The 23,155-nt window shown below is 51.6% G+C and overlaps 10 protein-coding genes across 10 annotated transcripts; 5 read left to right on the forward strand and 5 right to left on the reverse strand.

Moving 5' to 3' along the window:
* Nucleotides 1-174: 174 nt before the first annotated feature.
* On the forward strand, nucleotides 175-2,104 carry IAR55_004340 (uncharacterized protein; the record flags this gene model as incomplete). The annotated part of the gene is made up of 3 exons (XM_066947439.1): nucleotides 175-661; nucleotides 730-876; nucleotides 936-2,104. The coding sequence occupies 3 exons, from the start codon at nucleotides 175-177 to the stop codon at nucleotides 2,102-2,104; spliced, it is 1,803 nt and encodes a 600-aa protein (XP_066801853.1).
* A 102-nt stretch (nucleotides 2,105-2,206) lies between these two features.
* IAR55_004341 (uncharacterized protein) lies at nucleotides 2,207-4,776 on the reverse strand (the record flags this gene model as incomplete). Its single annotated transcript, XM_066947440.1, has 6 exons — nucleotides 2,207-2,992; nucleotides 3,051-3,263; nucleotides 3,312-3,348; nucleotides 3,398-3,650; nucleotides 3,731-4,081; nucleotides 4,134-4,776. 6 exons carry the CDS (start codon nucleotides 4,774-4,776, stop codon nucleotides 2,207-2,209), a joined length of 2,283 nt encoding a protein of 760 aa, XP_066801854.1.
* A 558-nt stretch (nucleotides 4,777-5,334) lies between these two features.
* On the forward strand, nucleotides 5,335-5,769 carry IAR55_004342 (uncharacterized protein; the record flags this gene model as incomplete). Its single annotated transcript, XM_066947441.1, has 1 exon — nucleotides 5,335-5,769. The coding sequence occupies one exon, from the start codon at nucleotides 5,335-5,337 to the stop codon at nucleotides 5,767-5,769; it is 435 nt and encodes a 144-aa protein (XP_066801855.1).
* Nucleotides 5,770-6,173: 404 nt separating this feature from the next.
* Nucleotides 6,174-7,956, reverse strand: IAR55_004343 (uncharacterized protein; the record flags this gene model as incomplete). The annotated part of the gene is made up of 5 exons (XM_066947442.1): nucleotides 6,174-6,301; nucleotides 6,357-6,794; nucleotides 6,844-7,618; nucleotides 7,675-7,722; nucleotides 7,780-7,956. 5 exons carry the CDS (start codon nucleotides 7,954-7,956, stop codon nucleotides 6,174-6,176), a joined length of 1,566 nt encoding a protein of 521 aa, XP_066801856.1.
* A 1,437-nt stretch (nucleotides 7,957-9,393) lies between these two features.
* IAR55_004344 (uncharacterized protein) lies at nucleotides 9,394-11,619 on the reverse strand (the record flags this gene model as incomplete). The annotated part of the gene is made up of 12 exons (XM_066947443.1): nucleotides 9,394-9,419; nucleotides 9,497-9,770; nucleotides 9,820-9,945; nucleotides 10,006-10,061; nucleotides 10,116-10,282; nucleotides 10,334-10,350; nucleotides 10,406-10,560; nucleotides 10,618-10,716; nucleotides 10,763-10,838; nucleotides 10,927-11,180; nucleotides 11,310-11,420; nucleotides 11,532-11,619. The coding sequence occupies 12 exons, from the start codon at nucleotides 11,617-11,619 to the stop codon at nucleotides 9,394-9,396; spliced, it is 1,449 nt and encodes a 482-aa protein (XP_066801857.1).
* A 394-nt stretch (nucleotides 11,620-12,013) lies between these two features.
* IAR55_004345 (uracil-DNA glycosylase) lies at nucleotides 12,014-13,869 on the forward strand (the record flags this gene model as incomplete). The annotated part of the gene is made up of 10 exons (XM_066947444.1): nucleotides 12,014-12,257; nucleotides 12,355-12,560; nucleotides 12,667-12,718; nucleotides 12,779-12,841; nucleotides 12,900-12,916; nucleotides 12,991-13,008; nucleotides 13,075-13,181; nucleotides 13,247-13,316; nucleotides 13,440-13,625; nucleotides 13,714-13,869. The coding sequence occupies 10 exons, from the start codon at nucleotides 12,014-12,016 to the stop codon at nucleotides 13,867-13,869; spliced, it is 1,119 nt and encodes a 372-aa protein (XP_066801858.1).
* Nucleotides 13,870-14,077: 208 nt separating this feature from the next.
* IAR55_004346 (pre-mRNA-splicing factor SLT11) lies at nucleotides 14,078-15,817 on the reverse strand (the record flags this gene model as incomplete). Its single annotated transcript, XM_066947445.1, has 11 exons — nucleotides 14,078-14,280; nucleotides 14,361-14,484; nucleotides 14,541-14,682; nucleotides 14,767-14,939; nucleotides 15,001-15,029; nucleotides 15,115-15,194; nucleotides 15,331-15,485; nucleotides 15,539-15,567; nucleotides 15,622-15,632; nucleotides 15,688-15,722; nucleotides 15,794-15,817. The coding sequence occupies 11 exons, from the start codon at nucleotides 15,815-15,817 to the stop codon at nucleotides 14,078-14,080; spliced, it is 1,005 nt and encodes a 334-aa protein (XP_066801859.1).
* A 1,713-nt stretch (nucleotides 15,818-17,530) lies between these two features.
* IAR55_004347 (uncharacterized protein) lies at nucleotides 17,531-19,114 on the forward strand (the record flags this gene model as incomplete). Its single annotated transcript, XM_066947446.1, has 10 exons — nucleotides 17,531-17,588; nucleotides 17,648-17,751; nucleotides 17,825-17,880; nucleotides 17,937-17,980; nucleotides 18,055-18,219; nucleotides 18,283-18,372; nucleotides 18,451-18,600; nucleotides 18,661-18,757; nucleotides 18,823-18,983; nucleotides 19,059-19,114. The coding sequence occupies 10 exons, from the start codon at nucleotides 17,531-17,533 to the stop codon at nucleotides 19,112-19,114; spliced, it is 981 nt and encodes a 326-aa protein (XP_066801860.1).
* Nucleotides 19,115-19,777: 663 nt separating this feature from the next.
* Nucleotides 19,778-21,054, forward strand: IAR55_004348 (uncharacterized protein; the record flags this gene model as incomplete). The annotated part of the gene is made up of 3 exons (XM_066947447.1): nucleotides 19,778-20,148; nucleotides 20,425-20,692; nucleotides 20,884-21,054. The coding sequence occupies 3 exons, from the start codon at nucleotides 19,778-19,780 to the stop codon at nucleotides 21,052-21,054; spliced, it is 810 nt and encodes a 269-aa protein (XP_066801861.1).
* Nucleotides 21,055-21,468: 414 nt separating this feature from the next.
* IAR55_004349 (uncharacterized protein) lies at nucleotides 21,469-22,735 on the reverse strand (the record flags this gene model as incomplete). The annotated part of the gene is made up of 7 exons (XM_066947448.1): nucleotides 21,469-21,496; nucleotides 21,566-21,682; nucleotides 21,750-21,889; nucleotides 21,960-22,041; nucleotides 22,263-22,364; nucleotides 22,466-22,545; nucleotides 22,658-22,735. The coding sequence occupies 7 exons, from the start codon at nucleotides 22,733-22,735 to the stop codon at nucleotides 21,469-21,471; spliced, it is 627 nt and encodes a 208-aa protein (XP_066801862.1).
* Between the last annotated feature and the right edge of the window lie 420 nt (nucleotides 22,736-23,155).

Raw genomic sequence — 23,155 nt, forward strand, 5'->3', positions numbered from 1 at the left:
GTGAAGTCAAGATGTCAGTCAAGAGAGAGACGATTTCGAGAAAGAAGTGAACGAGATGAAAGAATGTCACGTGATCCGAAAAGTACTCTCAAGTTGTATGACTTTACAACTCGTCAAAATACTTTCACTTCACATTCTTGACATGATTTCGTTGCGCCTGATACAAGATACACGATGGACAAAGGCGCTGCAAGGAGTCGAAAGCGAGCTGCCAAATCAGCTCAACCCGCCCCTTCGGCCGGACCTTCGACCTCTCAAGGTCCCGTCGTCGTCCCTTCCGATCCAGACAATGATCAAAGCGGTCCTTCGTCTCGACCGCGACCGCGACCGCGACCACCCGCCGGCGATGAAGTTGATTCTAAACCAGAGGGTAAACATCGGTTCTCGAGGAAGAGACCACGTAACGAAGAACAAAGTAAAGACCCGGCTTTATACAAGCCGAAAGCGATCAGGACGGCAGTGGCGCTCATCTATTCTCAAGCTCCATTCCCAATTCCTCCACCAGCTGAAACGTTGACGACGATCCGAAGGGTGGATCTCGCAGGGAGCGGAGCGGAAGATGTTTCGTGGTTGGAAGGAACAGGTGTCACGTGGTTGAGTCTGGCAGGATGTCGAATCGGGAATGGGTGGGAAGCCGTCGGCAGTCTGAAAGAATTAAGTGGTGAGTTGCATGCGGTCTGTCTCCGAGTCTACGGAAGGAGTATAGAGATTGATTGGTGTGATGTTTAGTACTCAATATCAGCGGCTGCGGTCTCAAACAGCTCCCAAAGAGCCTTGGTCGACTCTCAAAGTTGAAAGCTGTTGTAGCGATGAACAACGACTGGCCAGAGCTGGATCCTGATGTGGTGGGCTCGTGGACAGACCTCAATTCTCTTAGTAAGCTGCGAAGCACTTCGCATCCCACAGTAAAAGCTGATCCATTTCCTCTTCTGCAGTCGTGTCACACTCACCCAACCTCTCCTCCCTCCCGACGACTCTATCAGATCTCCACCACCTATCCAAGCTCACTTTCTCGCACTGTCCTCGTCTCACTTCCTATTCCCTCCCTGATCTCTCGTCCCTTCCTTTACTTCGCGACGTCAAGATGAACAATCTTCCCCAACTCACTTCTCTCCCTCCACATGTCACCACCTGGGGTACGGGCAATCTCTCTCAGGTTGGCAAAGGCGGCGAAGACGGCGGAAGTAATCGTCTAGGCGACGGATTGGAAGTCCTAGACCTCGGGAATTGTTCATTACCTTATACTGCTATTTCGACGGTATTCGGTTTATCCACCTCCCTCTCCAAGAAGCAGACTTCATCATTATGGTCACATCTCCGTTCCCTCTCACTTCATTCTAATCCTCTCGCCATCACTCATCCAAACTACTCCGAATTGCTCCAAGGATCTTTGCCGAAGCTACAGATCATCGATGCGAAACGCGTCGTGGAGAGGAAGAAGAAGGGGCAAGTTTCAGAGTCGAAATATGATAAGAAGCAGAGGGAGAGGAAGGAGGGGAAGATGAAACCGTCTGGAGCGAATGTGCGCAGCGGTGCGATCATGCGGCAGTGGGGCGGAGAGGCAGCGGCAGACAAACAAGTGTCAGATGTTGAGGAAGGGGGCGAAGGGGAAGAGGTCGTGCCAAAGGAGAAGACAAAGACTAAGAGCAAGAAGAGGGAAAGGGAGAACGAGGTCAAACCCGTCAGGAAGCGAAGGCATCGTGAAGGTTCAGCAGACTTACCAACAGCGACTACCGATGTCCCATCCTCCAAGAAAACGAAACACGACGTGAGATCTATCCCACCACAACAACCTGCTACCCGTGCCGACCCCATCGACGTCCGATTGGCTGCGCCGGAGGCTCTGTCACACACTCAAAAAGATAGATCGGGGAAGAACCAGACCGCAGTGGTGGGTGTGATCGAGGTCAAGAAGAGCGGAGAAGAGGTCGAACTCACCTCGAAAAAGAAGAAGAAGATAAAGGCCAAGTTAAGAAAGGGTGGAGATGTGGGCGGTGGTGTGGATCTGAAAGAGTTGTTTGGGAAGAAGGACGAGGTCGTCAAGGTTGGAGAGGACGAGGGCGAGGTGGACAGTGGCTTGGGCCTAGGTGTGGGTGGTTGGTGATGCTATCGTTTCTGCACGTATATTCCATCTTCCTGTTCGTCCTATCATTATGCATGTCGTAGACAGATCATCACAACGTCGGAACATGACACTACACATCCACTAATCATCGCTCTCGTCTGAACTATCATCGCTTCCCGCCTCCACCCCTCTGGCATACCTTCTCCTTCCCGCACCGCCCTCCACCCAAGCAGGTTGTTCAAACCCTACACCTGCACCATCACCCATACTCAGATTCGCCAGATCTCCAAACACGTTCATATCTCCTGCTGAGACATCCATCTCCTCGGTACCATCACCATCCACACCCGCCGCTGCGGCTGCGAAAGCGCTGTAATCCTCTGCCATGGCGAAATCATTCAGAGCCGCTGCTGCCGCCGCATCCGCTTGTTCTTGAGCTCCCGGAGTGGCCGGTGTCTCATCCACCTCCGCTTGATCTAACCCTTCCAGTTCTTGTCGAAGCATTCGAGACATCTCGTCTTCTTCCTCCTCTTCCTCCTCTTCGCCTTCACCATCCTCGTCATCATATCCCTCTTCGTCGTCTTCTTCGGCAACTTCTCCGTCACCTTCTGTACCCCTCTCTTCACCTTCATCCTCCTCGTCCTCCCCAAAGAGATCATCATCACCTTCGGATGACTGTATTGACGCATCTCTGCCTTCGCGCCCAGCTGCAGGTGTACCTCCATCCTCATATTCTCCTTCAGCATCGTCCATATCTGCATCCTCGTCCATCGGTGTCCCTCCGGGAGTTTCTTCGTCCCCGTCGCCTGCATCTGCCTTCGCTGCGGATCCTTCCGTTTTGTCCAGCTCGTCCACCAAAGCTTGTCGGGCGGCGATCTTCGCGGACACGTCCGCTTGTAGTCCCGCTATCGTCTCTTCGAATCGTTTCTGTGTATACATAACAATGGTGAGCCCTGTGCTAACGCGCCACGGAAATTGGACGAACCATCATGATAGGGTTGCCACCGGCAAAGCCCGCTCTCTTCTTTTCAATAGCACCTTCGAGCGCCTTGATCTCGCTGTTGAATTGTTTGATCTTGGCTTTCTTCTCTATCGTCTCATCGTCATCTTCAGATTTTTCACCCTCGTCATCATCTTCGTCATCGTCAGAGCCTGATAAGGCGTCTTCGTCGTCTTCGGACTGGCCGGACCCGTCGGACTGTCTGACCGTTAGCATGGTTTCGGGGAGGGCCTGGAATCTACGTACACCATCCATGTCTTCCATCAATGCCGCCGCAAGTTCTCTAAGTGTCGCAGTCAGTACCGCCCAAATCATGACCTGACCCGACATACTGATCCAAAGTCCCATCCCCATCTTCCCCTTCGTCATCCTCGTACTCTCCCTCTCCCCCTTCATCGCCCATATCAGTCCCGTATTCGTCACCTCCCTCACCCCAGTCTTGGGCCACCGATCCTGGATCCTCGTACATCTCTGATCCGCCAAACTCGGAGCCGTCTTCGCCATGCTGTTGCCACATCGCTTCGGGGTCATAATTGATATAGTACTCGTCAGCGATTTCCGGATCTGGATGAGCGTCTATGAGTTCTGCATGCGGATGAATAATGTCAATATATTGAGTGGCTCGCATACACTGTACGTTGTTGCCGAGGCCACACTCGACGCACCTATACTATGATCCTCCGCATCTTTATCTCGGTTTAACAGCTCCTCCACCGATTCTTCGACAACTTCGATGGCCCGTCTGCTCAACCTCTTCCTGAACCTTCGTTTCCTCGCCCACCGCATGGGCGGTGTGATACCATGAGGCCAGATATACTCGTCGATCTTGAGCGGGGCAGCGGTGATGGAAGCTTCATTCGTGACAGGTTGATCTACCACTAACATCTGAGATATGTCGGCGACTTTGAAGAGATGTCGATTATCGAACGTTTTTTGCGACTCGATGATATTTGGCAAGTCGACCAGTTTCGCAGCGTAGGTGACGCCGTTGAACTTGAATGCAGCTCGTCGGGGATCTATACGACGGTCAACAATCACATCGAGTGACGCGTAAACGAACGGACCCACCTAAAAACTTGAATTCGACCCCTTCCAAACCTTTGCCCTTGCCCTTGACCATGTCTCTCAACCCAGTCCCTGTCCCTTCCCCTTTCCCCTCTGCGATCTCCTTCGGGACTCTCAATATAAACTGTTCTTCAAAACAAAGTGGTTCATCCGTATTCTCGTCCAATTCCCTATCATATTCACCCAAGAAGCTCGTCTTCCTCGCTCCGGATTTCTCGCCCCCTGCAGCTCCTGACGCTGTCTTGAACGACAGTTTCAGTTTCTGTACTTTCCGCTCCCCATATCCCGATCCCGAATACGCCGCTCGTTCAGATATCCTCGTAGAAGTTCTCATTCCACCTCCACGAGACCCTCGACCTCTTCGTGACCCACGTCCTGACCCTCTACCTCGACCAAAACCACGACCTCGACCTCGTCCACCTCTTGATCCAGGACCGGAGAGTGGTCGATCCACGACTAGCATCTCATCGGAGACAGGTGCCGAAAGAGGTTGTTGGCTCGTCGAGCCTTCATCATGAGGATATGATGATGGTTGTCCGGTCGAACGATCCGGATAGTAAGCCTGAGAAGAGAATGGGAGCGCGGACGGTCCTGCCTCGGCGGAGGAATATGATGACGAAGGTAACAAGTCGCCGTTTCCGTCCATTATGCGGTGGATGTCGTCTCACTTGTTGTGGACACACAAGGTGTATACAATCGCATCATGATGTTACACAACAGCGATGGACTTGATACAGACGAGACATTGCCCACGAACGGTTCCAAAGGTCACGTGAGCCAAGAAAACAAGTTTACGTAATGAAACAGATTGGGATCGCTCTCGGAGGTATTTTGCTTGATCGTCCAGCGATAGGGTCGGTCACCGGGATGACATTGAACATTGATGATGATGTTTGTGGATGAGTTGCTCGCTGGAAATACATCGGGTCTGCCTCCGATAGAGCATTGTGCCCACGATCTGTGTCTGCTCGGAGGCAATACAAGCTCGGCGATGACTTCGCTCAATATGGTGTGTGGATGAATCGGTCACCGACGCCGAGGCATGAGATGGATATATATTTAGAGACATGTCAAGAGAGGTGTCAAGTATGACTTGGACTGTCTGTCAAAATCTGCAACTGCCGTCCTCTATACAAGCGCACACGCCTCTAGCAGGATCATATCTCCATTCACATAGATTTTTGGTCCGGACCCGTCTGCCAACATGTCCAGCACTACCACCTCTACCACTACCCAACCACTCACTGTCGATGTTCTCAAAGAAAGGGCAAGGCTCGCCATGACGACTCTTTGCAACGATCGGTCCGAGCTTCCCAACTTCCCAATCACTCGAAGCTTAGCCCATCCCTTGTCCAAGATGCAACACGACGATTATCCCCCGTTCGACAACCTCGACGCCTACCTCTCATTCTACAGCGGCCATCTGAAGGAGAACCCCTCGTTCCATTGCGATGTCCATGATGTCGTTGCCGAGTTGGTCGCTGGTGGCAAGGGAGGTGGGAAGGCTTGGGTGTTCAGTACGATCACAGGATGGCAGGAGGGAGTTGGCGCCAAGGAAAGTGTGGATATGATGGTGTTCGATCAAGATGGGATGTTGCTCAGTAACAAGGATGTCCAGAGGCCGACCAACAAGGTTTAGATATGTGAACGAGGTGGGGTGACGAGGATCAAGATTTACTGAGCGCCTGAACATCTATCATAAGCCACGAGGTGGATGTATGTCAATGAGGGGATGTGACACATCATTCGATGAATAATCAGCGCAACGAGTGTCAGTATAATTTGAATCCCGTGTAGCGTGTCGCAGATTCCTTAGGGTCCACGCCCTTATACGAGCTTCCTCGAGAGCATCCGGAGCAGCAGGCAAGACGCGATATGCATCTTCCTCCATCTTTCTACCAACTGCCGAGTAATATATGTAAAGTTCAAGTAAGTATCTACGGCATCTCACCTTGAAACAACGTAAAAACGAAAAAAAAAATATTGAAATATCGAAGAGCGAAACTGGATTTATGGAGCACTGGCAGAGAAGTGTATCCGCGACTATCGCCTGAGCCACTTCTTTTCGAGTATTCGGAGAGGAGGGTAGCAGACGGCCGTGAAAGCGAGAGCCAACAACCATCCGACGTCCCCACCAAAGGGATCGGCAGTACCGCCGACCTTGGCACCGACTGTTTTGCGACATCAGCGGGGTTACAGGGGTAAGAAGGACGGGCTTTTACTCACTAGGACCAATGTACCAGACTTGGGCCATACCCAAAACGGCACCAGCGACACCGACACATCCCGCACAGATGGCCGCGTAACCGACCGGCAGCAAAGCCTTGTTGTTCCAAGCTTCCGCCGCGTTGTAGTTGTCGTATCGCCCCTTTCGGAAGATGAAGTGTTCCTCGAGGACGACGGTGACGTAGATGGCCAACCAGTAACCGAGAACGTTGAGGAAGTCCTCGAGGGTGTCGGAGAAGTGGTTTGCGCCAACGATGGCGAGGGGGATGTAGATCGCCGTGATGACAAAGGGCCAGACCATTCGAGGGACAGCTGCGAGCCATTTGCTGATGACAGAGATGGACATTCCCATCGAGTAGACGTTGATGATGTTGTTGGCGATGACGGATAGGACGAGCAAGACCATGAAGAATTTACCACCACCGTGCATGGATGGGACTGCGCATGGTCAGTGACTAATCAATGTCAAAATAGGCTACAGACTCACTCAAGATGGCACCGAGCAGACCACCGATCTCGTGCTCGGCGTAAGCGGCTCCCCAATCCTCCACGACCATGGCAGCAGCACCAATGGCAGCACCGAGCCATTGGACCAAAACGAGAGGGACGATCAAACCAAGATAGGTCCACGCAAACACCTTCCAGCTCTTGGCGTCGGCAGGCATGTAGACGTTGTAATCGGACGACAGACTGGCCCAACCGATGGCGAAGCCCCAAATGGTACCACCGAAAGAGAGGACACCGGCAGCTTCGGCCTGACCGACAGGCATAGGGGTGTTGGCGAGATGTTTGGCTGAAACTCCAAGCAAGACGAGGAAGGTGATTGCTGTTGGGATCCAAGCGAATTGTTCGAATCGATGAACGAATTTGTAACCGAACATTCCGACGGCAAGGGTGATGATAGCAATGATGACGGTACCGACAGCTGGTGAGAGACTGTAATCGGAGACGGATCGGAGGGTCTGAGCACCGGCGATGGTGTTGACGATAGACCATCCGACACAAGCGATACAGTTGAGCAAAGCGACGAGCTTGGCGCCGTAGAATCCCCATGAGAATCGCGCAGAGGTCATCTGTCGCAGACCGAGTTTTGGACCGAACGTCGACATGTACGCAGGGATCGCCGCGGTCACAGCGTTGAAGAAGAAGATACAAAGCATGGAATCACCGAGACCGAGGTAGAAGAGCTGAGGTCCGAGAACTCCGATACTGAGCGTGGGAAGAACACAGTTACAGGCGAGCCAGATGAACGTGTTGTGGTACTACGGTCGACATGTCAGCGATTGTCCCCTTGCAATCGACGACTGGCTGGACTCACAAGTTTGGTATCCGTTCTCTCCGATTCCGGTACACGTTGAATACCTCTCTGTACGACTATCAGCAATCCATTCCTACCGTCGTCCGAATCGCGCGATACACTCACAGTCTCGATCCCCATCTTCTTCTCCAGTTTCCTGTTCAACTCGTCGAATTTCGCCCAGCCGGTAGCAGGTGCTCCGAGCTCGGAACTACCGCTGGACCCGGCGTGGTCGAGTCCTGCTGAACCATCGTATGCGTACTTGTCCTCAGCGGGCAGAACGCCCTTTTCGATATCCGACATCTTGGTGGTGGTGGGTGGTTTTTGGTGGTAGTTGGGGCCCGGGGATGGTTAGGGCGGGCCAAGGCGGGGTAGCTTGCGTGTCAAACGGCAAGGGTTGGCCTCTTTGGGAGTATCAGCGTTGAAAGCTAGAGCCAAGTTTTTGTTGACTGGAAGGAGAGAAAGAGGACAAGTAACTATATATGAATGGATGGGAAATGGTGGATACCTAGACTCACAGGCTGTGTCCGATTTGGGTGGAGTGAGATTATGGTAAAGATAACAAAAAGTCAGAAGAAGGCGAGGAGAAAAGGTCCTATCCCGACGACATCGGACGTCCTCTCAGCAGAGCCAAACATTTTCTTCTCCATTCATTCATTACATGCATGTTGTCGTATGAGTAGTCCCTCCCTAAATTTCCTCTTTCTTGCAGACCTACCACACCGCAGTTTCGTGACGTTGCTGCCTCTTCTTGACCAATTGCATGACCCAATAATGTGGAGTTGATGGGTATCACGCGGTTCCCAACCGAATTGATAGATAAGCGAGAGCGAGAGGGAGGAGGAGGGGGGGGCGGGAGGGAGGGAGAGGAGCGAGGATATCGGGGAAAGGGTAAATATCTATTTTTAGAATTAGTAACAGACGATCATCACTGGGCAGACGCGCTCCGTCCGCTTGTACATGTATATGTTGAGTTACTGTACAAAAAAGGGTCTTATCGCAGTCACTTGGTATACGGTATCCTTATCTCAGGGAGAAGAAATCCCCATTTGGTATCCCACAGCATCCATCCACGTGAATGATCCGATTTTGACGGGTAACCGAAGTCATCAAAGGAAACAAAATTTACCGGTCGATATGGCATGACCTCTTCGGGTCGATCATCAAGGAGAGATGGTCAGGACGAGCTTAGATCCGATGTGGGCGGCCTCAGAACGGTGCGGACAAAGGTAGTGTGGCCTTTGAACAGCAGAGCGAATTATATCGATAAGAATGCTAGCAATGTTATGACCAGGCCTACATCTTCGTCTTGAGCCCCTCAGGCGTCTCTCTGATCTAGGGGGGTTTTATGCACCGAAATAACGCGCATTGCTTCGCACAGAAGAAGTTGGCGGGACTATCTGCGATCTCAACCAACGTGGCGAAAAGTCAGGTCGAAACGAACACGGCCGTACGCGAGCCCATCAGAATTTTTTTCGACGGCGAAGGAAGGGAATTTGACAGGAAGAGGGGGAACATGACTGTTTCGCGCAGGCTCTTCGGACAAACCTTCTGATACTCGCTTAACGTCTATATTCGGACGATCCGCTGAGCCGAACGGCGCCCGCGTGCTTCACAAAGACTCCAACGTTTCTGATCAAGTTTCTTCGCAGCTTCAGTGAATGGTTTTACAGTATGTTCTGCTGGCATGGCGCGATCCGATATGACATTTCTATTCCAAGCCAACCTAATCCCGAATAATCAAACCAATTCAAAGTATCGAGCGACTGACATCGTCCTTCGCGTCAGCCCACATTCTCACTTGATGTGATCCGCTAAAGACAACGGCTCGTTGCCCACTCACCTTCCCAATCAGTCACCGCCTTTCTGTGCACATCCAACTCATGTTCTCTGGTTCCCGCGTAGTGCTCCACAAAGTAATCACCGAGCACTTCCCTCGCAATGCTGTCTTTGGCTTTGAACGCCTCAGTCGCTGCCTCTAGAGAAGTTGGGAGATGCTTGAGTGTCTCTCTCGTCACTCCAGGAGATCCAATCGGACCGTAAGGGAGGGGACGCTTCTTCTCGATACCTCTTAGACCAAGGGCGAAGATTGCAGACATGGCGTAGTATGGGTTCATCTGAGATACTTCAGCACCGCAACGCGAAGTCAACTCCCGGATGACTCACATCGGCACCTGGCACACGGACCTCGAATCGAGTGGCATAAGGCTTGACACCAGGCGCGGAGATGATTCTGACAGAGGCAGCTCGCGAATCGTAGCCATAAGAAGCGGTGTCGGGTGCCCACATAGCCTTTCGTCATAGTAATCCGGAGTGAGCTAACACATACATGCAAGGTGGACAAGCGCTCACCTGACCACCCTGCAGACGCTTGTACGAGTTGATGGTTGGGCAGAACATCGGCACGACTACGATACGTGATCAGCTCGAGCATAGCCGATGAAGTTTGACCTAAAACTCACCATCGGGCATACCCTCAAGCAGACCCGCCAAGAACCATTCAGCCTCCTGGGAGAGATACTGAAGATCCTTGTGTGCAGCATCTTTCCTCCCTCCAGCCTTTGTCTCGTCTTCGGACAACCCGAAAATGTTCTTTCCATTGGCGTCTTGTAACGAGACATGGATATGGCTACAGGGTGTATCAGCTGGCGTGTACACAATCACCCTCATGTGCGCTTACCCCGAGCATCCCGGAAGCTGTAGATGTCAACGTTGTCAGCAAAAGCATAACACCGAAGAACTCTGGACTGACGTCACCCCACGGCTTGGCCATGAATGTCGGTGTGATACCATGCTTCATGCCCACACTCTTCGCAACGAGCTTGAAGAGACACGCATTGTCCGCCATTCGAGCAGTGTCGGTGAAGGCGAGAGCGCTTTCGTACACCCCTGGGCCGGTCTCGGTGTCTACATAAGAGCTAGAAGGTCAGTAGATGTTTTGGAGGCGGAGTGAAGAACATTCACGATGCCCTTCGATAGGAATGCCAAAGTCTAGTGACATATCAAAGAGATCGTGGAAGTAGTCCATGTTCAGTGTCGGTCTGAGCAAAGAGTAGCCATGCACTGACATAGCGTTAGCTTGAGGTCTTTTGTGAGCGCGGTGACTCACTCCCAGGCGTGAGAGGACTGAGATCTCTGAATTTCTTCTCGGCGAGAGAATGCGGTGTTTCCTGGAATTGGAAGTACTGCGATCGATTCCGCGTGAGCCTCCGTGATCTCTTCCTTGCTCCACGCTAGGGGTCTATGCTACAACCATTACACTCTCGGACTCACCTCGAACTCTGCTCCGCTCATACATTTCCAGCCCAGACCCCGAGCCTTCCCTACGACCTTCTCCACCAGACTCCTGGGATCGACTGGTAACACTTCCCCGGTCTCTGGGATGATGAACTTGCACAGGAAGAAAGGGATGTTCTTCTCCCATTTCAGACGGCGATAAGTCTTGAGATCGATCAAAGCTTGCAGGTCTCGATATCCGTTGTCCCAATTGGCAACGAGGAGCTCTTTGTTGTACGTTTGGTCGTGAACTGGGCTCGAAGGTCAGCCTCCGCTTCAGAAGGAGAAACGAGCCGTGGAAGACTGGGACTCCATGTCTGATCTGGTGAGGTCCTCAGGTGAGAGAAGGAAGTGTATACAAGACGGGATGCGAGACTCACTGTCCCATCCAAAGATGACGCTACAGAAGTTGAAACCATCCGACTTTGCAGCTGACAACAGCTTCTCCTTGGACATGATCTTTCCTCGCAGGACACCATCGACATCGACACCTGTGTGAGACGCAGTCAGTCGTTGTGGTGATCCAGACTGTCCCCATGCGACATAGGACAGCTACCGAGGCTCTGACTCGTGCTTATCACAGCGTCGACCACTATACCCACCTGCGACTTTGACCTTTGTATCATTTTTCAACAGCTCCTTGAGCTCTTCCAAACTGGTAGGAGCGCCGTCTGTCGGTGAGATGGACATGATGGCGCGTGAATGAGCAGGATACAAAGACAAGTGAGTACGTGGATAAGGTGAGATGTGAGAGGTGCGGTATCTGTAGATGGTAAATGTCAGCCCGAGTTGATAGAAGCGAGATAAGGGAGATTAGTGGTGATTTGGTGTTGGTCCAGGAACGGATGACGAGCTCAGTACTCGAGCTAGCTGGCTATAGCTAGGTAGCTAGCATTCGACGAAACTCTCCCACGGTGTCGTCAGTCCCCCACGTGGATGCCATAAAGGACAGTCGCGTCTTTTGGGACGATGGGAGCAATCGACTTGACCGGACATGACGATCATAGCGTTCCTCCCGCTGTAGGCTGTACCACATCTACTCCTTGCCTTCTAGTCCCATCGACATCAAACTCAGCACATCGACATGCCACCTCAGGCCAGATCAATATCATCGTACTTCCTCAAACCCACCTCTCCAGCTGCTGCAGCAGCAACTTCGAGCAGTCCCACCACGCCGAAAAGCACCCCTGCCAAGAGATCCATCACGCTTTCGGACGCTGCGAAACGAGCGATCGAAGAGGGTCTAGCTTCGAGTCCTGCTAGGGATGGATCGCCCGAACCGTCGAACAAGAGGGCGAAGATAGATGGTAGTCCATCGGCACCATCCAGTACGTCTTGTCGCCTGCCCCTTGCTTGATTCGAACCATCTATTGAAAGCGTTGTCCATTGCGCACCGGTGACACGGAAGCTGAACTAGCGGTATAGAGGTCGCGGACATATTTGCCAAACCTGCCACTCTCACTTCAACATCCAAGGCTCTCAAGCCGGGAGCGACATCCCGTGACGATCTGCGTACAAAGCTTTCAGATAACCCAAGATGGGCATCGTTATTGGCGCTGGAGCTGGATACCTTGGGAGAAGATTGGTTGTTAGCTTTACAGGATGAACTGACGAAATCATATTTTCTCAGTGTGAGCTCTCATCCTGACTTCCAAAGACTCTGTGCAATAAAGGTCGCGTATAGTCGACCGACTGGGAGCCTTCGATCAAGGCAAAGCAAGCTGACACCTCCGTCAGTTGAAGGAGTTCGTGACGAGGGAGCAGGAGACGAAGAAAGTCTTTCCGCCTGGTGCGCCATTATTCAATCTTGCTCGAGAGACGCACTGACTGAGGGCTTGTCTACCTGCAGCCCAAGACATCTATTCGTGGTCCCGACTCTGCCCGTTGAAAGATGTACGAGTGGTCATTATCGGTCAGCTGGCATTTACTCATCGACCAAAGTCCGACAGCTGAATTTATTGTTCATTCAGGTCAAGATCCATACCATGTTCGTATATACCCGTCCGCTTTGCGTTGAATCGGATGATGGCTGATCATCGTTTCGATCTCTGTGCTTCACAGGATGATGGACAGGCTCATGTAGGTTTTCCGTTCATTCGCGGTTCAGAAATTCAGGCAGTACATCTAATCTTTTGGACACATCAGGGCCTCGCCTTTTCTGTCAGAAAGGGCGTCCGGATCCCTCCTTCTCTCCGAAATATCTACAAAGAGATGCACGACGAGATCCCGGAGTTCGCGGTACCTAAACATGGGTCAGTCCCCTGTCTCCTCCATTGATGCACGGAGCATCGCGCTGACACCATGTCCTATCATTCAGAGATCTGACGGAATGGGCGAAACATGGTGTTTTGCTCCTGAACACGGCTTTGACTGTCCGTGCTCATGAAGTGAGTTATGTTGCTCCTCGCAATCTGACGCCGATCCGGATCCCGTCAAGCTTCATTCCGCACATACGCGCACCAGCCGCTTGTCCCGCTTGTCTTCTCGCTGACAGACCTACTATCTGGTAGGCGGGGTCTCACGCCAACAAGGGTTGGGACCAATTCACCGCGGCCGTTCTCAAAGTCGTGACGGCCCGACTGGCGCCGGGTCCTTCAACAGCTGCTGAGAAGGGCGAGAAGGTCGCAGGCGGTAACGGAGTGGTCTTTATGGCTTGGGGTGCACATGCGGCCAAGATGTGTGCGGGAGTGGATACGGTGAGTTCTTCCTTTTCGCCTACCCCTCTGGAGACACCGTCCTTTTTCGTTTGCAAGCTGATGAGCTCGGACTTGTGGGTAATCGCAGAACAAGCATGTCATTCTCAAATCCGCTCATCCGAGTCCATTATCTGCCAATCGGGGTTTTTTGGGCAATGGTCATTTTGTGAAAGCGAATCAATGGTTGGAGAAGAGATATGGTGCAGAAGGCGGTATCGATTGGAAGAGTCTTGGTGCGGAGTAACTGGATCGTTCGCACAAAAACGGTGGCGGGAGGTGGGCAAGCACTTGACAGTTTTGCAAGCCCCAGGATGGGTGGTCTGTTCGGCTAGAAGCACTGTGCCAACGCGTTCCCAAGTCAATGCCAGGACGATAGGGCGACTACTGTACATTCTATACATTGACGCCACTACCTATCATATGTATAAATATATCTACAAAGCATCATGTGATCATGACGATCCGCTAGCTTCAGCCGTTGCTGCGACGCTTGAGGATGCACCTGCGCTGGCCGCAGCCTTTCCCTTCTGCGGTCTCGATCTACCCCAGACGACCTTTGCTCTCTTCCCTGAGACCTCGATTCCACTCTGAGCTGAAAGAGCTTCCGCAGATCGTTCAGCCATTGACCGTTGTGTGAAGTTGACAAAAGCACAGTCTATGGTTGGGAAGTTCATGTTCATGATCAGCACCACAGCAAAATCAACGAATGGATGGAAAAAGAAGGACGACACTCACGACTGGCCTCGACTATGGTCAACGATCTCACATCCGTAGGCTTCACCCAAGGACACGCTCCAGCCAGCGATGATCTTATCTCCGCTTCAGTACATGTCGGCAGACCGAGGAAAAGCAATGTTGTCTGAGAATCATCACTCAGCGTCTGCCATCGTTGTGGACTGAAACAGTGACACTTACCACTGTCTTATCTTCTGGCGCTTTCATACCCTTGCTCTCCGCTTGTTCTCTCAGTATCTTCTTAGCCACAGGATCGTTCCTCCCGTAATATCGATCAACCAGATTTTGCTTCTGCATCCCGTTCTCCTCCGGTATCTCGTGTCTGCAAAGCGGGTCATATAAGTCTAAAGTCTGATCACCTTCTGAGGTGGTAACAACATCTCAGGACGTGAAACGTCTAACGCACCTGAAAGGGCATTCTCCTCCTCGCTTGCATTCGCCTTTGACGAAGAAACTACAGATATGTGGCCTGTTTCTCTTGTAGTACGGATCCGTCCTCGCGAGATTTTTGAGCATTTCTCGTCCTGATTTGTTGGCGACTTCGGAATCGAACGACATGCCGTCCGGTGAATCTGCCATCTGTGTGAGGATCGTGTCAGTCTTCCGTCCCTCAAAGGACTGCGTTGAGAAGCATACATACCTGCTTTTCGAGATTTTGGATGTAGAATTCTGAGCGGGGAAAAAACCGATTTAGCGTCAGGAGATGCGACGAGAGTTGCTTCCAACAGCCTATATCTTTCAGATAGCTGCTCACGTTTGTTGATATCGGATGTAGGAGCTTGATTCTTCCTTCCCAGAGCAGCATCTCGAACCTGAACAGGCAGACCGAATTCCCTAAGAGCATCACGCGACGTTATCAGCTCATGACCATACTATTCTTACAGCGTCTTGTAGATGCCTTTGTCCATATGATGCCCGTTCTCTCATGGCCCGTTTTCGACTGCCAAACTACGCAACGTCAACCACTCACAGATCCAATAGACAAGTCTGACAAACACCCTTGATTTTCGAACAAGTCGTACAGATCTCGGTTTTCTTGAACCTCGCTCCGTTTCCTGGATTCCATCGGAAGACCGTATAAGGTCGATTGCAGATCTTACATTCTGATCCGAACTCCTGCTTGCTCTGCACAAAAGCGTCAGCGAGCGTTCAGCTGATGGGTCTTTGGCGTGACTGACCATTCGAACATATGGATTTGGTCCAAGACCTATGTATATGATATTAGCTATTGACGAGCATTTGATGCCGACTTTACACTCACATGTCTCGCATCTATTCAAGAGGATTTATCAGCGCCTTGATCCAAGGGGAAGAAGTGATCACTCACAGTATAGGAAAGTCTGAGCTTTCCACACCGACTTTCTATATCATGTGTGTTGTATCAGCTGATCGTGACGTCCAACACGGAGACCCTCAGGCTGCTAGATACTCACGTTGATATCGTGCTTGGCAGGCATGTTTGTTGATTCGTGAAGCGTAGATGTTGAGATGAAACTTGGGATGTAACGATGAATAAGAAGGAGAATGAATCAAGACAACAGCGAGCGAGATGAGCGGCGAGTGTGGAAGAGTCAATACACGTGTATTTAATTAAAACGGAGGGTGCCGGCCTTGATATGGTATTGGTTCCGTTAGGTTCCGCACGTCTCGCGTGGCGGAATGTGTGCTGATATGATTTCGCAAGTTGCACATACATTCGATCCTAGAACTGATCCAGGCTGTTCGCGTTAGGGGGAGGGTTTAGAGGTTACAAGGTTAGGAAGATTAGGGGTTTGAGAAGTAGAGGGAAGGGAAGCTGGACTGTTCTTCCTGATGTTAAAAGCCGAGATGTCATGAACATGATCATCTCTATATGCGACTTAGATTAACCATCGTTGACACTCCCCGGTGTAGATCCATCAGCAAACGTATTGCAACACGATTCTCAGGCTCTGATCGCGCGAGTGCTCAACAAGTTCTTGAGCAAACCAATCCGCGATTTGATCCGGGGCGCTGGATTCTCATAGAGCGGTATCAGCTTGACGATTCTGAAACGTGTAAATCCTCCTTCAACACCGAGCTGTGTGTCTCGGAATTAGTCGGATTGCGCCGTACTCGCAGCGCGAGGAAACCGTATGCATGTTCGGCTCTCAGCCAAGGCTAAGCAGGCTGCAACCTCTTCTAGGCGTTGGCTCAGTAGTATGCTATTCTGGGCGCCTTGGCATTGCAGGGGACCTGTCTTCCACCTGAAACGCCGGCGATCCACGATGACAATAGTTGCAGATCAACTTCATTATAGAGCTATACTCGGCAGAGTGCGCCTCAGCATGTATAGCTGATTCATGGGGAAGTTCACGATGCTGTCACCTCCTTTCCGATTAGAAGTAAGTCCAAAATGCTGTGCGACTTGATCGATGATTTACCGACGCCACCACCCCGTGATTGATGGATGGTCCGAGCGCAAGATGAAACGCGATTGTCCGTTTTTCCTTCATTCCGACACCTTTTTGCGCGTAGCACATGATCAACACTCCATCTATCTTTGCATGAAGTTTTGTGATGAGGAGATGGGGACAAGCATATAGTCAGACAAAGGCATTCATCCCCATCACGCCGACGCCCACATCGCACGTACAGCAAGTCATCGTACACACCGCCCACCCACACGAGGCAGTCAGTCAGCATCACACAGCGTCGAGGTTGACCGAAGGGTCTCTGTCACCCAACATGTCCACCACGCACGAGCCTCTCACTATCACCCTTTACCTTTACTCCCCAGCACCGCTGAGCGGTTGGATTGGGGACACTAAAGCGATTTGATCGAGCACTGCGCACTGCACCTCCCTGTCAAAGGACAGCCTTTCCTCATCTCTCCATGAGGTCGCCCAATACTCATTCCCTACAAAGCTGAATGTGTCTTTCCTTTTTTCGTGTCATTCCTATTCTTTCTCACTCTGATTCCTTCTCATTCCTTTCTTCTCATCCCCGTCCACTTCACCTTCCCATACCCCTTGCTTAGTCTCAGACGATCTGCACCAACGACTCAAGATAGCCTCACCTTGATACTTTGTCTCCAACCCTTCAAAAAAGATACCCTCTCTTCATTCAACGGACTTGTGACTTTCTCCTTGCCACTGTACCAGCTCCGTTCTTCCTAACATTCTCATTCTCATTCACGTTCCACCATCACCATGCTCACCCGTTCCGCCCTCGTCAGTCTGTTCGCCCTCACCTCGTCCGTCTCGGCAGGTGGATTCTCACCCAAACTCGGTACCACGTTCAACTTTGGTTGTCCTCCGGCTATCCAGGCAAAGGCCACACCTCCTCAGAAGGAACATTGTTCCACCTCAGGCAGTTTCTTCACCGAGCATCAAGGTGGTCCTCTTTGCTGCTCGCCAGCAACTCGAGTTCCGTGAGTTCTGTCCGATTTTTCTTCTCCAGATGGTCCTGCGATGCATAATAAGCTGATGGATCGCTTGGAACAGACCCGCGAACGATTGACATGTCCTTTCAACTGGGGTATGCACAAGACGGCAGGCTGGTAAGTCGTGACATGTAACTCGATCAGATACCCTTCTGATATGCCATCGCGGACAGCTGCATCCCCGAGAAGGAAGTCTCCCCATGTGACTGTGGCGAAGGTCAGCTTTCACTTTATCACTTACTAAAACGTGAAGCTCTTGTCTGACGACGACCGCTCTCACTCAACTCTCAGGCTACACATTCAACGCTTTCGAGAAGAAGTGCAAACCTAACCCCAGCGGTGGTTGTGGCAAAGACCAATGGTACCATGATCGATCCGGCTCGTGCTGCGACAACTCTTGGGGATGGATGCCTCCCCCAGAAGCTCCTTGTCCCAAAGGTATCACCTGTCCCAAGGGTAAATTGCCGATTCTGAACACACCTTGCCCTTCGCGCGTATAGCTGACGTCGTTGCTCAAAGGTTGGTTCTGGCACAAGGAGTGGAACCAGTGCACTCCCCTAACTCCTCGTTCTCCCGAGCCCGCCTGTGATAACTGGGACGAAAAGAACCGTGAGTATCTCGAATGGTATCTGAAATGCACGGTGAGGACGAACCAGCTGACGGGGAGACTGATTTGTCGCGACGCAGAGTGCTGTGGCGGCCAGACCGGTCCTTCTCAGGGTGTCGGCGGTGGCAAGGGTGGTAAGGGTAACCAAGGCGGCTGGGGCAACCCAGGAGGTTGGGGCCAGGGCGGAAACAACGGCGGCTGGGGTCAAGGCGGGCATAACGGAGGCTGGGGTCAGTAGTCAATCGGCGTCAGCGGACGGGAATCCAGAAGCTGATATCTCGTTCTATCAGGCAACCAAAAGCGTAACCTCAAAGCTCGTGAACAGATTGCTCTGTTCCCTCAATCTGATCTGGACAAGATGTACTGCCCCGGTTTTCTCCACGCTTGGTGAGTTTCGGTATATCAGATACAGCATGTCAGCGACGCTGACTACCGCTTGCGGTATAAATTAGCACCGTTCCAACTGCGACTGGTGGTGAATGGGCCTACGAGTGTGTCGACTTTGCTACCGAGCTCGAGTCTTGCGGAGGATGTGCCTCTACCGGCGAAGGTGCCGACTGCACCCAGATTCCCCATGCTTTGGGCGTGGGTTGCGAGTCTGGTGTCTGTACAGGTGAGGCGATCCCATGATGGGCTGCCAACCAAAGCAGGATAGCTCACTGATCTCACGATTGCTTCCTTCCCGCAGTGTACACCTGTCAGTCTGGCTTCGCAGCCAATGGTACCGCATGCGTGGCCATCTAAGAAGCCAACAACAAGTCAACCTGTACATAGGTTCGAGATCAAATTATAGTGTCAGGACAATCGAGGGTGTCAACAACCCCATCTCTTTCCTTTCTGTTTCAGTCATACCAACCGATAATTTCATTCTTTTGCTTTCCATTCCCTTTGCCATAGAAATGAATGATGCCGGCGAGTCGACTTTATCCCACTTCCTTTAATGGACCATCCGCCGTGACAAATCTCGCTCTTGGTACCGTTGGACGGCTGCATGCTTGTGGAAGATGCAATTGGACTTGCCATATTCTTGGACAATAGAGTATCATGATGCGATGAGGAATGAAGACTACGTTACTCGCACGCGTTTTATGTGTAAGGAGTGTTTGACCCTGAAATGAGACTAGAAAGCGGGAACTCTGATTCCAAGACGGTTTATCACATCTCAGTGTGTGTTGTGTGGTTCTTCACTTTTGTTTCTCAACTCTTCGTGTCGTCCTCTTCGACTCTGTCACATCCGTTCACAACACATCAACTTGCGCTAGCAGACAGTGACCAGACGCTCTTTTGATCGCGAATCCATAGATCGCTGTACCCCTTGCCCATCTCGAGCTTGGTGGGCGACTGCGCCTCCCCCTCTCTTTCCCTTCCATCGATCCTATCTGCCACCATTTGACCCACCCAATCATCATGTCCACATCAGAAACATATTTACCACCGACTCACACCCACGCTCACACTCACGGACATGGACATTCTCGAAACGCCTCATCATACGCCTCCGCAGAGAACGGCGGTCGATCACTCACCCAACGAAGTCCCAGTCCATCACCTACCAAACCTACCTTCGGATTCGTGCCAGATCAACCTATCCCTTCATCCTCCACCATTACAGGAGGTGGAGCTGGAGTAGGGAGTAGCTCCTCTTTAGATAGAAATGGTGGTGGTGGTGGATCGGGATATGCTGGGTTGACTCCTCAGAGGATAGGAAGAGCTATCGGAGCGAGATTCATGAGAGCTGTGAGGAGAGGTCATCTCCCTTTCCTGATCGTCTTTTTCAGGTGAGTGACCGCTGTGTACGTGATGCGGGGTAGCTTGCGGCAGCAGAACTGTTTTGCACATGAGTGACTGCGAACAGATGAGGGCATGTCGCCCTTGGTTGGTTCATGTCTCCTTGCCGAGACGGGTCTTTGAGAGATACCTCTCGAGTCTTGGCCAATACCAGAGTCTCACCAGCCAATTACTGTACCCTCATCATACTGTTTGCTACCCCCCCCCCTAAAATTCCCCTCCGTTTGCTCATATATACATGACTCGCGCTGACTCCCTCTGTCCAGCTGCACAATAGTCTTCTTCTCAGCCTTGGCAGGCGTAGGCTACGTCGAGCCACCTCCGACCGACTCCCTTGCCGATGGGACCCTCATCAATCCAGGCGGAGCGGGAGGAGCACCAGTCGCGGGTGGGGGAGAGGGTGATGCCGCGTTCAAGATCGGACGACCGGTGTTCGACCCTTCGGAGGATCAGAGGAAACTGGGGTTGGAGAGGAAGATCGCGGAGCAAAGAGCATTGGAAGAAGCGTGGGCTAGGAAGAAGAGACCAAAGGATGTGAGTGGGACTCGGGTATCAGGCGTCGGGGTGGACCGATCACTGTCTTTCCGTCGTGTTGTATGCGACAATGGGAGGGAGTAGTCGTTTTTCAGCGGAACATGCGGACGATTTCGAGTCGGGAAGGAGTAGCAACGATACTACTACGATATCTTGACTGAACGCCTTGCTGACTTCAACACACTCCTCAGGGCGCATGGATGCGTAAACAACGTGATGACAAAGCGATCCGAAGAAAACCTTCGACAGCGACCAAAACCTCAACAGCCGCCAGCGCCTACGACACGGTGGTGGCTGAGTTGGTGGACACTGGAGATGACGGTGCGGAAGGCTTGGACGGGAGGGCCCCTGTCGTCGTCTGAGCAGACTCGAACGGAGGCTCTCCGGTTCTCAATAGAAGGGGTTTGTACATAGGGAGAGGTATCTGGGATAGCTTTACATATTTCCGCTTGGGAACAAAATTGCATCATTTGGTTGATTTCGCTTCACTGGTCAGAAACGGGTTTCAAAATGGTTTTGGGATTGGCCAGTGACCATTTGACGGAGATGCGGGTCAAGAGAGGTACAAAAGGGCTAGGAATCGGCTTAACGCCGTGCACTGCATCTCAAGTCCAGATCCTTGCAGCACATGCGCACAAACTCTGATCTCCGTCCAAGCGAATGACCTGATTCCGCCACTGGTGGGAACGACAGTTCAATCTTAGTTATACATGCCATGCTAGAGATGAAGGAGCCCGAAAAAGGAAACAGGAACAGCAGCATGCAACAGCAATCGCTCACATACAGATACGGTATGTGATATATCTTCGAATCCATTTCCAGATATCAGTAAAGCAGTCAGGGGAACGAAGCGGAAATCAGATTTGGACTCACCGACCAGCTGTCTCACTCGCTCTTTCAATCTTCATCACCTGACCTCGCTTCATCCCATAGTATCGAGCCACCGGATCCGTGATCATGATTCTCGGTAATTGAGTCTCTTTCAATCGGCTACATGCACAGAAATACCCAATCATCAGTGTTGTTCACGCTACGACCGGGAAGAGTGTCGACGCACTATCGTTTGATGAGGGCTAGTTTCTCCTCTGGTCTCATGATGACGTGTTTGGGAACGAGAAAATGTCTCGTGATGTTGACCAATAGATCTGATTCGGGGAAATCTTCCAGCGAGTACTCGGAACCCATCTCCGTCAATGTCTGGAAGAGCGATCATGTTTCACAGTCAGCTCTAGACGACGGCTCTTGCAGAGGAAAAGTGTGGACGCACCTTCTTAGCGGCCGGTGACATCTTTTCACTCCAGATGATCATCCCTCGTCTCGCTCCCATCTTGTCCATCGAGCCGATGAACCTACAGTCAGGCCATTTTGTGTCAGCGCCTCCTTTTCATTCCTCAATCACCCTTGGCGTTGGCCAGCCATTCTGACCGGAGGATTCGGCTCTTTCGGCAACGATTCAACAGTGTCGTGATCGTCCCCCACATCCCCAATCTCGCCTGTTCTCCATCGTCCATCCGTACATCTTGTGGCCCCAAGGATCTTGACATCGCAGACATTCCACACGCTCACTTACGTCTTCATCGAAGCCTTGCTGACGTTCTTCTCCGAACAGAAATAGACGAATATCTTCTCCGAATTCTCCGAGTGGATCGCATCGAAACTCATGTTGGTTCGGCTGGGTGCGGAAGAGTAATTGAGAGTCAGGACCTCGAGCATACTTGTCCAGCCTAAGAAGCACCGTGATAATCATTCGAGATTGGGGGCAGTCTCACTTACTCGACTGAACCTGTCGCTCCGTGTTTTTGCTTGAACTCGTCAAATGCGACATTGATTTCGTAATCGGCAAGTAAATATCCCTACAATCCGGCAGAGCATCAGCATCAGATCGTCTTCACAATCCATGCGCTGATGATTGTTTCCGGGAAACAAAGGCAAAACAGCACAGGCAAGAGAGGGAAAGACACCCACCCTATCTCGGATCATCTCGTGCACCGTCCTTGAGACACGCCAAAGTCGAGCCAATTCTCTGTCTGATTCTTGTGACATCTTAGATGGATATGATGCTTGATGACCTGGTTTCTATTGAGAGAGAATGATTGACCGTTGTGAGATGCTAGTATCGCATGAAGAGTATTACTAGTGATGGAGAGAGCGAGGGTCAACTTTTGCCTTGTTTCAAAGATGCGAGCCTATATCTGGAGAAAACGATCGTTGCGTAGATAGGCTCGCGACACTCACAGCTCGGAAATGTCCCGCCCTGGATTCCCGGTCGGCGGTCGCCGTGCGAGGTTTGGGAGTGATACATGATTATAATTAGCATGGGACGCGTGCTCAAGACAGCAACGTAACCCACCTTTCTGTACCAGAGTCTGATCATGTGGAGGAGGCCAATGTGGTGATCGTGATACTAGGTTCACTGCTGCTTGTTTCCTTATCATCAACGTATACAAGCAAAACCTGCAGGGT

The sequence above is a fragment of the Kwoniella newhampshirensis genome, chromosome 8 (assembly GCF_039105145.1).
Source record: "Kwoniella newhampshirensis strain CBS 13917 chromosome 8, whole genome shotgun sequence".
NCBI lineage: Eukaryota > Fungi > Basidiomycota > Tremellomycetes > Tremellales > Cryptococcaceae > Kwoniella > Kwoniella newhampshirensis.